This window comes from Anomaloglossus baeobatrachus, chromosome 5 (genome assembly GCF_048569485.1).
Source record: "Anomaloglossus baeobatrachus isolate aAnoBae1 chromosome 5, aAnoBae1.hap1, whole genome shotgun sequence".
In the NCBI taxonomy this organism is placed as follows: Eukaryota; Metazoa; Chordata; class Amphibia; order Anura; family Aromobatidae; genus Anomaloglossus; species Anomaloglossus baeobatrachus.
In genome coordinates, this window is record NC_134357.1 from 205,602,835 (window position 1) to 205,618,185 (window position 15,351).

Sequence of the window (15,351 nt, forward strand, 5' to 3'; positions counted from 1 at the left end):
CTAGCCCGGAAGATCAAAGCTATAAAAAATGAACTGAACAAGCCATCATACATGACACATACAGGTATTTACTAATTTCAGCTGCTGTATACAACCTGATTACCCTTATTAATAACTCAAAAGGGTGATAAATTCCTACATGTTGACATCTACAATTGAGAAATGCCACAGATCAGATCTAAAAGAAAAAAAAAACAAAAAACAACTGATCATCATAGGGTCATTAACCTTTTTGCTCTTTGACCACAAACACCAACATGGCCTTGAGCATGGGATCATTGATCTTGCTGACCGAAACCTTTGCTTAACCCACTACTCATCACAGCACTGGCTTTTCATATCTGAATTAATATGCCACTTTCCATTAATATGTGACAAGCCAATAAATAAATTCTCCCTCGGACTCTAACCGGTGCCCCCCACCCCTCACAAAGAAAAAAAAAAAAAACAGTGGAATCTCAAAAATGGTGGCAAGAAAATTATTTTAAGCAAAGGTATATGTATATGCAAGATACTATATAGTAACTTACATTTATTATAAGTGGTGAATGGTTTTTAAAGGGAACCTATCACATATAGAAACACTATTTACTTGGTGCTGTGTGAGCCGCTGCAGTGACCTGGGCTGACCTCAGGAGGTCATCACAGCAGTGTGAGGCTGCAGTGACTTCTTAGGTGATTAGGGATTTGCCAGAAAAATAAAATTGGTGAAAAAGGGTGTCTCTTATCTTTTTTTTATATTTATTTATATATATATATATATATATATATATATATATATATATATATATATATATATATATATATATATATATATATATATATATATATATATATATATATATATATATATATATATATATATATATATATATAAACTAATTTTGTGTCTTTCATGTTCGCTTTTGGTGAACGTCATGGGATGTCGCTATGGATTACACGTGACATTTTTTTGTAACCGTAAAAATTGGTGAAGGGTTGTAGTTGGGTTGTTTGTCCAATAAAATTTATTTTTCTTTTTTCAACTACTGGATTAGTAATGGGTATGTGTTAGACGCCCAGCCATTACTAATACCAGGGCTTGATGCCAGCTGGCAATTCACAGCTGGCATCAACCCCATATATTACCCTGTTAGTCACCACAGCAGGGCAACCGGATGAATCGAGCTGAAGCACCAGGATTGGTACATCTAATGGATACGCCACTTCTGAGGCATGTTCGGCCTGCTATTTTTAGGCTGGGTAGGGCTCAATAACCATGGGCCTCCCAAGCCTGAGAATACCAGACCACAGCGGTCAGCTCTACCTTGGCTGCAATTTAGGGAGGACCCCACGTTCAATTTAAAACAATAGTGTAGGGTGACCTCTGTTTTGGATTACCAGACAAGATGAAGCTGCCAGCCAGCTGCAGTTGCCTTCTTCACCTTAGCTGATGAACAAAAATAAAGCGGGCCCCACGTCTTTTTTTTTTTTGGTTTTTTTTTCCGGGTGAGGGGGGGCGTGGGATTATGGATTTTGTGCCTAAATACAAGCCTAAACAATTAACCATTAAATTATATTTTAAATAACACATGTAGGGAATATATTCTATGAGAAGTGACAAAAAAATTCCCAAAATACAAATTTTATTTAGATACAAAAATTTAAAAAAAAACAACAAAATTTGTAGTGAACGCAAACAAATCTTTCAAGGAAGAACCAGTGCTACCTGAGGGTGATTCATTGATTGAAAAAACATGGTTTGCATCCTTAAGCCATAAAGCTGTGTTAACAGGTCCTGATAAAAACCCTGCCATACTCAAAACAATTAACTATTAAATTATATATTAAATAACACATGTAGGGAAAATATTCTATAAGTAGTGACAAAAAAAATCCCAAAATACAAATGTTGTTTAGATACAAAAATTTGTTCACTACACATTTACGTGTGTGCTTTTAAATTTTTGTATCTAAATAAAATTTGTATTTTGGGACTTTTTTGTCACTAATTATAAATACGAGGCTAAATATCCTTTAGTGGCACATGACAGGCACTAAAGCGTGCAAGCTTACAAAATGCAGGGGGGACATATTATATATGTGTTACATATCTCTCTACCTGTTCATTTATCAACCTAGCTAGTTATCTATCTTTCTAGCTTTTGACTGTTTGACTATGTAAAACTTCATGTTTAAAACCCATCCGTATGCAGCATGTTTTTCTCGGACCCACTGACTTGTATTGGCGAGGAAAGCAGTCACTCGCTGCATATTGCGATTTGTCCCGCATGCAGAAGTTTCCAGAGGAAAATCAGTAGATGTGCAGACATGTCATTCAGGGTGTTTTCACATCATTAGCACAAAGCAAGATATCCAATTTGGCTACGCTAGAGGCTTCTGACAGTAGGGTCTAAGAACATTTCTCCTTGTTAAAAGTGCTAAGCTAGCAGATATATGAAAGATATTTAGTATCCCAGAGGAGCTCCTTGAAGGAGTGTCCACAAATAAGATAGCCACTTTTCATACCTATGTTTGGCCCCATTAAAATAAAAAAAAGCTTATATTCACACCTCACATGCCGCCGCTGTTACAGGGGTGTCGGCTCTCGCATTCCAGGGTTCACGTGATATTGTGACGTAATGTGAGCTCCATGTCCAATTACCGCCATGTTCCCTCTACCAGTCTTTGGTCAAATAATTAACAGAAAGTGAATGGTAGCTGCAGTGAGCACTGACATCGCTGAAATGACAAGTACGGAAGGCAAGTATAAGCTTTTTTCATTTAATGGGGCAAACTTTGGAGAATGAGAAGAAGTTATCCAAGTAGTGAACATTCCCTTTAAGGCTATGTCCGCACGCTGCGTTCTGGTTTGACAAAAAAAAAAAAAAAAAAAAAAAAAAAGCACCCTCTGACAAACTCTTGACAAATGTAAACACTGCGTTAAAACTGTGGTGAAATTAACGCATTTTTGATGCGTTTTCCCTGCGTTTGGGCTGCGTTTTGCACAGTGCGTTTTTAAAAAAGAAATAAAATGGGATAGGATAGGATTTGATAGATAGCTAGAATACATAGCTAGAGGGATAGGAAAAATAGATAGCATGACTGCCCGCAGACAGAGCCAGAGCCATGCGATGAGAATGAACTCGGGTGAACCTCTGAGGTCAGTGGCACAACACAGGCAGTAGTGCAGGGCTCGCAGCTGTGACGTCAGAGCTTCACACGAGTTTACTCTCATCGCGTGACTCTGTCTCTGTGTCACGGCCTGATTTGCAGTCATAAATGAAGGACTCACCTGAGACCGCAAATCACCTGAGTGACGTCCCGCTGATGACGAGGCTCATTTCAGTCACTCGGGCGACTTGCTGTCACAGGTGGAGTTCTCCAGCTGTGGCCGCGGGTAACGTGAGTGACGTCACCGCTGGTAGTGCGACTCACTTCAGTTGCTGCGTGGAACTCACAGCCAGCGGGCGTGCTCTATGGCCACTCGCTGTGACCTTCCGATGTAGCAGAGCTGGAAGGGTCGTGGGACCTCATGTGTATTACATCGGACCTTGAAGGCTGTGTGGGGGGTTAATAAAGTGGTGAAAGAGGGGGTTTTTTGTCTTTTATTCCAAATAAAGGATTTTTTGAGTGTATGCGTTTATTTACGTTCACTTACAGATTAATCATGGGGCGGTGTCTCAGACGCCTGCCATGATTAACCTAGGACTTAGTGGCAGTTTTGGGCTGCCATTAACTCCTTATTTAGCCGATTGCCACCACACCAGGGTAATCAGGATGAGCCGGGAAAAATCCCGGGACTGTCGCATGTAATGGATGTGGCAATTCCGGGCGGCTGCTGGTTGATATTTTTAGGCTGGGGCAGCCTAAAAACAATATGCCTCCCCAGTCTGAGAATACCAGCCAGAAGCTGTGAGGCTTTAATCTTGGCTGGATATCAATTGGGGGGTGAGACCGCACTTCGGTGTTTTGGTTTTTTTTTTTAAATTATTTATTTATTTTACTCCAAGATGTAGACCCGCTCGGCGGCTGTGATTGGTTGCAGTGAGACAGCTGTTACTCAGTGTGGGGGCATGTCTGACTGCAACCAATCATAGGCGCCGGTGGGCGGGGAAAGCAGGGAATACGAGATGGAATACTGAGTGGACGGCATTTTTAAAAGCAGGAGAAACCGCCAGAGCAGTGTGACAGGTGTGCACCACCACGCCAGTGATGAGAGAGAGACACACACACACACACACACACACACACACACAGACTTTTTCTGTGACCAGAAGTGAATTTACACAACGTCTGGGCATGCCGGATGACGCAGTTGTCAAAAAACGTTCCATGCTCTGTCCTTTCCGGCAGCCGGATGAAGAAATTTCACCAGATCCGGCGGACGCAACACAACACAAGGCCATCCGGCACAATCCAGCGCTAATTCAAGTCAATGAGGAATAAAACGGATCCGGCGCCGGATCAGTTTTATCCGCATTCTGCTGGATTGTGCCTGACGGCAAAAACCGAATGTATGAAAGCAACCTAATTAACTCAAATATTGCCAATAAATCTATCCGAAGCGTTTAAAGACATGGCATCATCATAGGGGCTGTCCCATATGGTTTAAAAGGTATATTACTCTTAAAGGGAACCTGTCATCAGAAATTTCGCCCAAAAGCTAAAAGATTCCCCCTCTGCAGCTCCTGGGCTGCATTCTAGGAAGGTCCCTGTTATTATTGTGCCCCATGTGAGACCAAAATAAAGCCTTTATAAAGTTCTACCTTTTTGTATGCAGCTTCTGGAAATCCGTCACGGGGGCGGGCTCTCTGCCGTCCGTTATTCTGCCTCCTGGTCCTGTATGCCGCCCCCATCGCTCCTTTCCATATCTGATGCACCGCCCACTGCTCCAGCCATCCCCGCGCATGCCCAGTGCCAGTCTCACGGGACTGAGCACTGTGACTGCTGGTGACGTGTGCGCAGGCAAGTGATTATGGACGGGACTGTGACTGTTATCAGCAAGTACCCGGCCATAATCTCTTGAGCGCGCAAACCTCTCCAGCATTCACACTGAGCTCAGTGTAGATGCTAGACTGTATGGGCTGCTTCCAGGGATGACGTCCCTTTGTCATGTGATAGTATTTCGAACACGCCCCTATCACATGACAAAGGGACGTCATCCCTGGAAGCAGCCCATACAGTCTAGCATCTACACTGAGCTCAGTGTGAATGCTGGAGAGGTTTGCGCGCTCAAGAGATTATGGCCGGGTACTTGCTGATAACAGTCACAGTCCCGTCCATAATCACTTGCCTGCGCACACGTCACCAGCAGTCACAGTGCTCAGTCCCGTGAGACTGGCACTGGGCATGCGCGGGGATGGCTGGAGCAGTGGGCGGTGCATCAGATATGGAAAGGAGCGATGGGGGCGGCATACAGGACCAGGAGGCAGAATAACGGACGGCAGAGAGCCCGCCCCCGTGACGGATTTACAGAAGCTGCATACAAAAAGGTAGAACTTTATAAAGGCTTTATTTTGGTCTCACATGGGGCACAATAATAACAGGGACCTTCCTAGAATGCAGCCCAGGAGCTGCAGAGGGGGAATCTTTTAGCTTTTGGGCGAAATTTCTGATGACAGGTTCCCTTTAAGAGTGCTTTACACACTGCGACATCGCTAGCGATCTCGTTAGCGATGTAACACGCCAGATAGCACATGTGACCGGCGCTACAAAAATGACCTGTGTGTGATCTCTACAAATCTTATCTACGATCTGGCATGTTACATCGCTAACGAGATCGCTAGCGATGTTGCAGCGTGTAAAGCACCCTTTAGTGTATGTAAACTTTTGACTTTGTAGAAAGTACCGTATTTTTCGGACTATAAGACTCACCGGACCAAAAGACGCACCCTGTTTTTAGAGCAGGAAAATAGGACAATAAAATTTTAAGCAAAAATTGTGGTCATGACACACTGTTATGGGGCAAGGATCTGCTGCTGACACTGTTATGGGGGTAATGCCCCCAAATTCTCTACTAAAGGTACCCCATCTTGGTAATGATCCCCCCCTGCCTTGTATATGAGCCCCATCTTGTATATATGTCCCCCATCCTGGTATATATTCCCGTCCTGCTATATACCGCCATCATGGTATATTCCCTTATCCTGCTATATACCCCCATGCATTCTGCTATATATCCCCATCCATCCTGCTATATACTCCCATTCATCCTGCTATATAGCCCCATCCATCCTGGTATATGGCCGCATCCTGCTATATACCCCATCCTGGTGTGTGCCCCCATCCTTCTATATACCCCATCCTGCTATATGGCCTGTATCCTGTGGCACACAAAAAAAATAAACGTTTATACTCACCTTTCCTCGCTCCATGCAGCATCGCTCCTCCTCCTGTCAGTGCCGGCAGCAGCGCCGCTGGAGTGTGGAGCAGTCACCTAAATGTCTGCAGCATCGCTCGTCCTCCTGTCTGCCTGTCAGCTGACCTGTGTGGAGACTAGCGCTGCGCACAGCGATGACGTCATCGCTGTGCTCACCGCTCTCTACACAGATCAGCTAGCCGGCACAGACAGGAGGAGATTGCGATGCTGCAGACAACGGTGACGGGTGAGTATACTTATTCACTGCCCCCCGCGCTGATGATGATGCGCGGGGAGCAGTGAATACAGCCGCACATGATCACTCCAGGCTGTAGTTGCCAGGGGTGATCACGCGGGCCAGCTGTTAATTATGCGCGCACCCCTCGCCCATCACCCCGCCCACCTGTCAGCACCTGCTTCAGCGCTGAGAGATGATGGGCGGGAGGATGGGCGTGCATATGAAATGAGCGGGCTTACGTGGTCACAGCAGGCGCTGCTACAGCCTGCTCATGTCACCCATGACCCGCTCCACCGCAGCACCCTCATTCCCCGCAGCCACATTCAGACTATAAGACGCACCCTTCACTTTCCCCCAACATTTGGGGGAAAAAAGTGTCTTATGGTCCGAAAAATACGGTAATAATAATGCCTTAAACATTCTCTCTCTCATTCTTCTGGCATTTGGCAAATATAAATAACTTTGGTAATACTAATTGACCAAAAATGGGAAAGGATGTTCTGATTCTATGTCAGATAGTGAGAAAATCATACATATGTGTCTTTTTAGATAGTGTATGTAAACTTCTGGTTTCAACTGTACATGATATTGGTAACATTTTACTGCATTTTTAAACTATGCGTTAATTTTATCACATAGAATATAATTACTAAGTACATAGGCATTTTTTTTTCAAATGACAAGATCCAGACAAATGATTTAAATCACATAACGGCCAGCAGTGTGCGGTCAATAAAAAGTACAATTTAAAGTTTGACTTACAACTCCTTGTGCTTTTCCTCAGCCAGAATCTGATTATTCGCCTTTAAGCCATACCTATGGGCACAGAAATAATGTATTCTCAAATGCAATAGAAATATAAAAGGTTGTCTCCTGTAACCCAACAGACTACAAGGCATTGTGAGCATACGGTTATTTACAGGCTGGTATCTTTGAAATATGGCTATGTTTATCTTTCCTTGTGTGAATGTTTCCAGAACTTCACACATTGAATAAGATCATGGCTAAACCCTCACTAATTCTTACACGGATTACAGTAAAGAGATTTAGGTGATCAAAAGTCAGAGCCATAATAGGTTTAACTGATTAAAAGGATAAGAAATGCAGATTTAATTACCAGTTTACTGATGGAACAGTTTGCAATATACATTCTAGACACAAGATGTCATGATAAGTGGAGGATATGGAAGAAACTCAAAAGTGATTAAACATTTCCCAGGAATTGATTATACTTTTAAGAGTAGAATGCTCTAAATAAATCTTATCGTGTGTTTATCAATATCAAAAAAGGATTTCTGCAGCAGAGTAAGGGTACCGTCACACTTTAGCAACGCTCCAGCGATCCCACCAGCGATCTGACCTGGTCAGGATCGCTGGTGCGTCGCTACATGGTCGCTGGTGAGCTGTCAATCAGGCAGATCTCACCAGCAACCAGTGACCAGCCCCCAGCGACGCGTGGAAGCGATGCTGCGCTTGGTAACTAAGGTAAATATCGGGTAACCAAGCTTGGTTACCCGATATTTACCTTGGTTACCAGCGCACACCGCTTAGTGCTGGCTCCCTGCACTCGTAGCCAGAGTACACATCGGGTTAATAAGCAAACTGCTTCGCTTAGTTACCTGATGTGTACTCTGGCTACGTGTGCAGGGAGCAGGGAGCCGGCACTGGCAGCCTGAGAGCGGCGGACGCTAGTAACCAAAGTAAATATCGGGTAACCAAGCAAAGTGTTTGGCTTGGTTACCCAATGTTTACCTTGGTTACAGCTTACTGCAGGCTGTCAGAAGCCGGCTACCTGCACATTCAGATCATTGCTCTCTCGCTATCACACACAGCAATGTGTGCTTCACAGCGGGAGAGCAACGTCCAAAAAAATGAACCAACAATGTGTGTAACGAGCAGTGATTTCACAGCAGGGGCCAGATCGCTGCTCAGTGTCACACACAGCGAGATCGCTAATGAGGTCACTGGTGCGTCACAAAAACCGTGACTCAGCAGCGATCTTGCTAGCGATCTCGCTATGTGAGAAGTACCCCTAAGGCTATGTGCACATGTTGCATTTTTATTGCATTTTTAGTAATGCGTTTTCGAGTGAAGATTTGTCACAAAACATGAAAGGGAATCTAGATGCCAGCAAAGTCAATGAGAATCCTGAAATACCATGCGCACGTTGCCTATTTGTGACTTGCACATTTGGTGCATAAAAAAAATCTTCAGTATGTCAATTCTTTCAGCATTTTTGCAGCGCTCTGCACCCATTAACTTTAATGAAGTCAATTAAAAATGCCGGTATAAAAAGGATTGCAAATTTGCTACTTTTTTATTGCATTTTGATTTAGCAGTGAATGCTATAGAGAAAGATAATAAAACCCTATTTGGCCTAAGTGTCAATATGAGTGTCAAATACCCCTGGGAATCCCTGGGGCATAGCCAAATGGTAACTATTCTGCTGTATTGGTTACAGGTGTATTAAACTTGTTATAATGGGTATGTGTGCTTATAATTTGATTTTTCACCTTGGTCTACTCATTATTTTTGCACTGGCTTAGTTCTCCCTTTGTGAGACTCCCATACTTTCACACCTTGGAACCATTATTCACACCCTGTTTACCTAATTTTGCCTTTATATATACACACACATATTTGCTAGAGATGTGCGAGCACTGAAATGCTCAGTACTCAAGCAGAGCAGGTCAGACGCTCTGAAAGTGCTCAATACGAGTATAATGGAACGCAATGATTGGCCATTTCGGCTCTCAGACCACAAACAGCCATTTCTGGGGGGGAGGGTTTTTTTTTTTTGTTTTGTTTTTTGAGAAAGACTTTGAATGGCTCTCAAGCTAAGCAAGCCTGTTTGTTATGGGTGTTGTTTCACGGATCAAACATTAGAGCACCCACGACACTTGGCCGAGCTCAACAAGTATCCAAACACTCCAATGCTTGATTAAGTAATGAGCAGCGAAGAGCAACCTCGCTCATCATTAATAATTACCTATTTACCCTATGCATCACACTACCATCTATTACTTAATACCAATGTGATGGTTTGATTCACAGAACAATGTTTTTATTTTATGCCCTGGGTCTGTGTTTTTGCATCAAACACATTCCCCTTTAAATTATTGCACCAATAAAAGATGTTAAAATTAATAATTGTAGAAGAAAGTTTAATTTTTTCTGTGAGATCTATAGAGAGAAATAGTAGATATAAATAAATAGACAGAGAGCGACAGATTTAGAATATTGCACCCTGTGGAGCTTACTGGACAGTTTTTTTATTACAATGAATGAATCAATAAATTAATGAATAATGCGACGTGGGGTCCCCCCATTTTTGATAACTTGCAAACAGCTGCGGGCTGATATTACCAGGCTGGGAAGGTCCATGTTTATTGAGCCCTTCCCAGCTTTAGACTACCAGCCCTCAGCCACTCTAAATTATTTTTGTGTGTATTTTTTTTTTTAAACACTCCACCACACTTTCACTGGATCATCATTTTATTTCAAAATAAACCCATGCAGGTTCGACTTAGTCCATGTAATCCGACTTAGTCGACAAATGGAAACCTGAAAGACATAAAAAGAGAAATAAAAACAAGACAGTCCCTCATTCACCAAGTTATTAGAAAGCAACGTTCTGTAATCCAGTGTTCCTCAATTACACAGATCAAAGTCTCTATAACCTCAGAACAAGGCTCCGAAGCCTTGGAGCAGCAGCCAGTTAAGGCTCAAGCTAAGCTCCGTGAGACCTGGAACACAGATGAGCGGTGAATTCAGGAATGTCACTGCTCATCACAGTGATGAGTTGTGATGTTCTTGATGGTGTCCACGGAGCGCAGCGTGAGCGGGAACTTGCAGCCACTAAACGCCTATGGAGCCTTGTCCTGAGGCTCCTTAGCCTTTGATCTATGTAATCGAGTAATGTTGTGGGAACCGCCGAACTACATCAGTCCTGGGAACTTTGCTTTCTAATAAATTGGTGAACGAGAGACAGTGTCTTGCTTTTATTTGTCTCATGTCTTTTAGGTTTCCACTTGTGGATGTTGGATTGTCTGGATTACGTTGAAATCCCTAGACTACGTCAAACCTGCATGATGTTTATTTTTTATAAAATGGTGAATCAGGTAAAGTGTGGCGGAGTGTTTTAAATAATTTTATGAGTGTGTCTTTTTCTTTTTTATTTACTGGGTTAGTAATGGAGGTGTCACCAGGACTTGATGCCAGCTAACACTACACAGCTTACTCAACCCCAAAAAACCATTACCTCGATTGCTACCGCATCAGGGCAATCGGAAGGAGCAAAGGCATAGCAGCAGAATTGGTGCATCTAATGTGATGCACCACTTCTGGGGCGGTTGCGGGTTGGTATTTTTAGGCTGGGGAGGATCCAATAACCATGGACATTCAGTCTGCAAGTAGGTGTCTGCTTAGCCTTTGCTGGTTTTCAAAGAAAGGGGGAAACCATGTTATTTCTTTAATTTAATCATATAAAGCTGTCCAATAAGATCCACAGGGTGCAGTTTTATTATATGTCGGGGTGAGTTGTGTAATTTTATGTCTACATGGCTGTATGTGTATATATATATATATGTCTGTCTGTATACCTGTGAGGAATACAGTTAGGTCCAGAAATATTTGGACAGTGACACAATTTTCGCGAGTTGGGCTCTGCATGCCACCACATTGGATTTGAAATGAAACCTCTACAACAGAATTCAAGTGCAGATTGTAACATTTAATTTGAAGGTTTGATCAAAAATATCTGATAGAAATTGTAGGAATTGTACACAGTTCTTTACAAACACTCCACATTTTAGGAGGTCAAAAGTAATTGGACAAATAAACCAAACCCAAACAAAATATTTTTATTTTCAATATTTTGTTGCGAATCCTTTGGAGGCAAACACTGCCTTAAGTCTGCAACCCATGGACATCACCAAACGCTGGGTTTCCTCCTTCTTAATGCTTTGCCAGGCCTTTACAGCCGCAGCCTTCAAGTCTTGCTCGTTTGTGGGTTTTTCCGTCTTAAGTCTGGATTTGAGCAAGTGAAATGCATGCTCAATTGGGTTAAGATCTGGTGATTGACTTGGCCATTGCAGAATGTTCCACTTTTTTTGCACTCATGAACTCCTGGGTAGCTTTCGCTGTATGCTTGGGGTCATTGTTCATCTGTACTATGAAGCGCCGTCCGATCAACTTTGCGGCATTTGGCTGAATCTGGGCTGAAAGTATATCCCGGTACACTTCAGAATTCATCCGGCTACTCTTGTCTGCTGTTATGTCATCAATAAACACAAGTGACCCAGTGCCATTGAAAGCCATGCATGCCCATGCCATCACGTTGCCTCCACCATGTTTTACAGAGGATGTGGTGTGCCTTGGATCATGTGCCGTTCCCTTTCTTCTCCAAACTTTTTTCTTCCCATCATTCTGGTACAGGTTGATCTTTGTCTCATCTGTCCATAGAATACTTTTCCAGAACTGAGCTGGCTTCATGAGGTGTTTTTCAGCAAATTTAACTCTGGCCTGTCTATTTTTGGAATTGATGAATGGTTTGCATCTAGATGTGAACCCTTTGTATTTACTTTCATAGAGTCTTCTCTTTACTGTTGACTTGGAGACAGATACACCTACTTCACTGAGAGTGTTCTGGACTTCAGTTGATGTTGTGAACGGGTTCTTCTTCACCAAAGAAAGTATGCGGCGATCATCCACCACTGCTGTCATCTGTGGAAGCCCAGGCCTTTTTGAGTTCCCAAGCTCACCAGTCAATTCCTTTTTTCTCAGAACGTACCCGACTGTTGATTTTGCTACTCCAAGCATGTCTGCTATCTCTCTGATGGATTTTTTCTTTTTTTTCAGCCTCAGGATGTTCTGCAATTGAGAGTTCCTTAGACCGCATGTTGTCTGGTCACAGCAACAGCTTCCAAATGCAAAACCACACACCTGTAATCAACCCCAGACCTTTTAACTACTTCATTGATTACAGGTTAACGAGGGAGACGCCTTCAGAGTTAATTGCAGCCCTTAGAGTCCCTTGTCCAATTACTTTTGGTCCCTTTAAAAAGAGGAGGCTATGCATTACAGAGCTATGATTCCTAAACCCTTTCTCCGATTTGGATGTGAAAACTCTCATATTGCAGCTGGGAGTGTGCACTTTCAGACCATATTAAATATATAATTGTATTTCTGAACATGTTTTTGTAAACAGCTAAAATAACAAAACTTGTGTCACTGTCCAAATATTTCTGGACCTAACTGTATGGTATAGCTACACATGCCAGTCACCTGCCAATCATACATATTTCCACACTTCCTGACCTGCATCAAGACTAGGTCACCCTATTCAAAATAGAAATCCAATTATATTCAATTCTATTCTATTCTGGAACAAATGATAAGTGGTGAAAGTTAAATATAGTAAGGAAGAAGCCCCTGACCATAGCAAGACCCCCTGGTGACAAAAAATTCAGCTAGGGAAGTGGGCGGGTGATTGCTAGTTCCAAATAAGTTTCAAAAGGGTAAAAAATGATAAAATTGGGGTGTGGGTAGCTCCCACAAAAATGGCAGGCATATTTCCGACCTCAGAACTGCGGGATGCACGTAACACATTTTGCCTTAATTTTTGGACATGCGTATCAACTCAATTAATAACTAGCCGCTGGAAGACAACAGACACATCATATTTCCTAGCTATGGATAGATAAAATCATAATAGGAAACATGATGGTAAAATCTTCCATGTGGGACAATCAGAGGAGGAGCTATGAGGAAATCTGCAATTTCATAATTTTCTGAAACCTGAAGGCACATCCCATCTCCAGCCCTGTCATAGGTCACCAGGTGGGTGGTATGTAGGAAGCACATGGGTTATTAAAAACCAAAGCGGACATTGAGGAGGTGATCTTCTCAGGAGAGGTCATGTCCAGTAAATGAGTGGGGAGTACTAAAGAAACTATTGGCTCCACAGCATCTCCCATGTGCCGAGCCAGCACCACGCCTAGTCACAAGGAACCGGGTAACTGATTCATATGTACATCTGCTTGCACCTATATCTTACTTGTTTCTGCATTTCTGACTCTAATCTCTGTAAATTCATTGTGTATATATTGTTTTGTTTTATCTAGTGTACCCTAAAGGCTATTAAATATATTATTTAATACTGGGTTGTTCTTTTATCTCGATCCACGAATCTCATGTCCGTGTGCTCGGTTTAGTATTATATGTTACCTAGGCTGGTTTCTGCCCTGATATAGTTCTGCCTACAGACCAGGCTTATATCTAAATGAGGAACTGGTGGCAGACTACCCGGCTGGCAAGGCCCTGTTTTACTGGGGCTAGTGAAAAGGGTTTATCTGCCTGTCAGGGTTGTGAGCGAATGGTATGTCATGCCGGAGGTTGCGTGGCCCACTCTGTCTCCCTCCCCGTGCCCATGTGGACAGGGGGTGTGAGAGTAACACTGCGCCAAGCTGACGTTATGTACCCCCTGAGATGTGGAACATCACGTGTCGAGGCCGTATCGCATGGCTTTGACGTATTAGAGACGTCATGGTGGGGCTGCGAGGTGTGGTTTGATCACAAATTGGTGACAGCGGTGAGATGTCTGCATGAGCCCTTGGCTGATCGTCACAATACCTATTTATCTACATCAATTATTTATCTCAATAGCATTCATTGGTGTCCAAAAACACTAGAAAGTGTAGGTAAAAAAAACATGCAAAAACGCATGTAAAAAGTGTGTTTTTGCTTCTACATTTTTCTTGCCAAGAGATGCAAAAATGGGGCAGAAATTTCTGCATTCAAATACCAAACGTGCGCACATACCCTTAAACTGATAAGAAGGTTGAATCACACAGCGGGTGAAAAAAGTCTTGAACAATCACTCATTTTCTAAGTTAATTTATTTCTAATGGTGCTATGGATATGAATTTCTCACCACATATCGGTAACAGTCATCCAATCCACACAGACAAATAAATCAAACCATATATGCCCATAGGTTTACTAATGTGTAATAATGAGAAATGACTCCAGGAAAAAAGTATTGTGCACATGAATAATGAGAAGTGCAAAAAGCCATGTAAAGTACTGACACTATCTGAAATCCATAAGTAATTAGAATGTAATCTTGACACTTAGAAAAAAATAACAACTGGTTCAACTGATGGCCTATAAAAAGGGGTCTCATTACCAAGGTACCCCACAAGAAACATCTCATGATGAGTAAAACCAGTGATCGGTCTCAAAAACCTTTGCAACCTTATTATTGCAAAACATACTGATGGCATTAGTTACGGAATGCATTTTAAACTACTAAAGGATCCAGTGACCACTGCTTGAGCCATAATCCAGAAGTGAAAAGAACATAATTTTACCATAAACCAGCCATAAACCGGTGCTCCCTGCAAGATTTCAGACAAAGGAGTGAAAATAGTTATCAGAGGAATAGTTATTGAAGAGACAAGGACTACCTGTGAAAAGCTACAGAAAGACCTGGAGTCAGCAGGCACAATTGTTTAAAAATTAACAATAATGTACTCCAACTCCATGGCCTGTATACACGCTCCCCATGCAAGACATTGTCGAACAAAAAGCAACTTTGTTCAACAACATTTATACAAACCTGTGAAATACTGGGAGAATACAGTCTGGTCAGGGGAGACCAATATTTACCTCTAAGACCCTAAGCGCACTTACCGGTTTTTGCCGCGGATTTCCTGCGGTTTTGCTGCATGTTTCGCTGCAGAAAATGTTTATAACATCTCTGCAGTGAATC

General features: G+C 42.6%; 1 protein-coding gene across 2 annotated transcripts in view; it reads right to left on the bottom strand.

The window, feature by feature from the left end:
* Positions 1-15,351, bottom strand: part of ADK (adenosine kinase) — a 639,077-nt gene that overhangs the window by 512,792 nt on the left and 110,934 nt on the right. For both annotated transcript variants that reach the window (XM_075347320.1, XM_075347321.1), the window contains exon 3: positions 7,341-7,394. In XM_075347320.1, the coding sequence (XP_075203435.1) occupies positions 7,341-7,394 (54 nt within the window). The remainder of the gene's footprint in view (positions 1-7,340; positions 7,395-15,351) is intronic.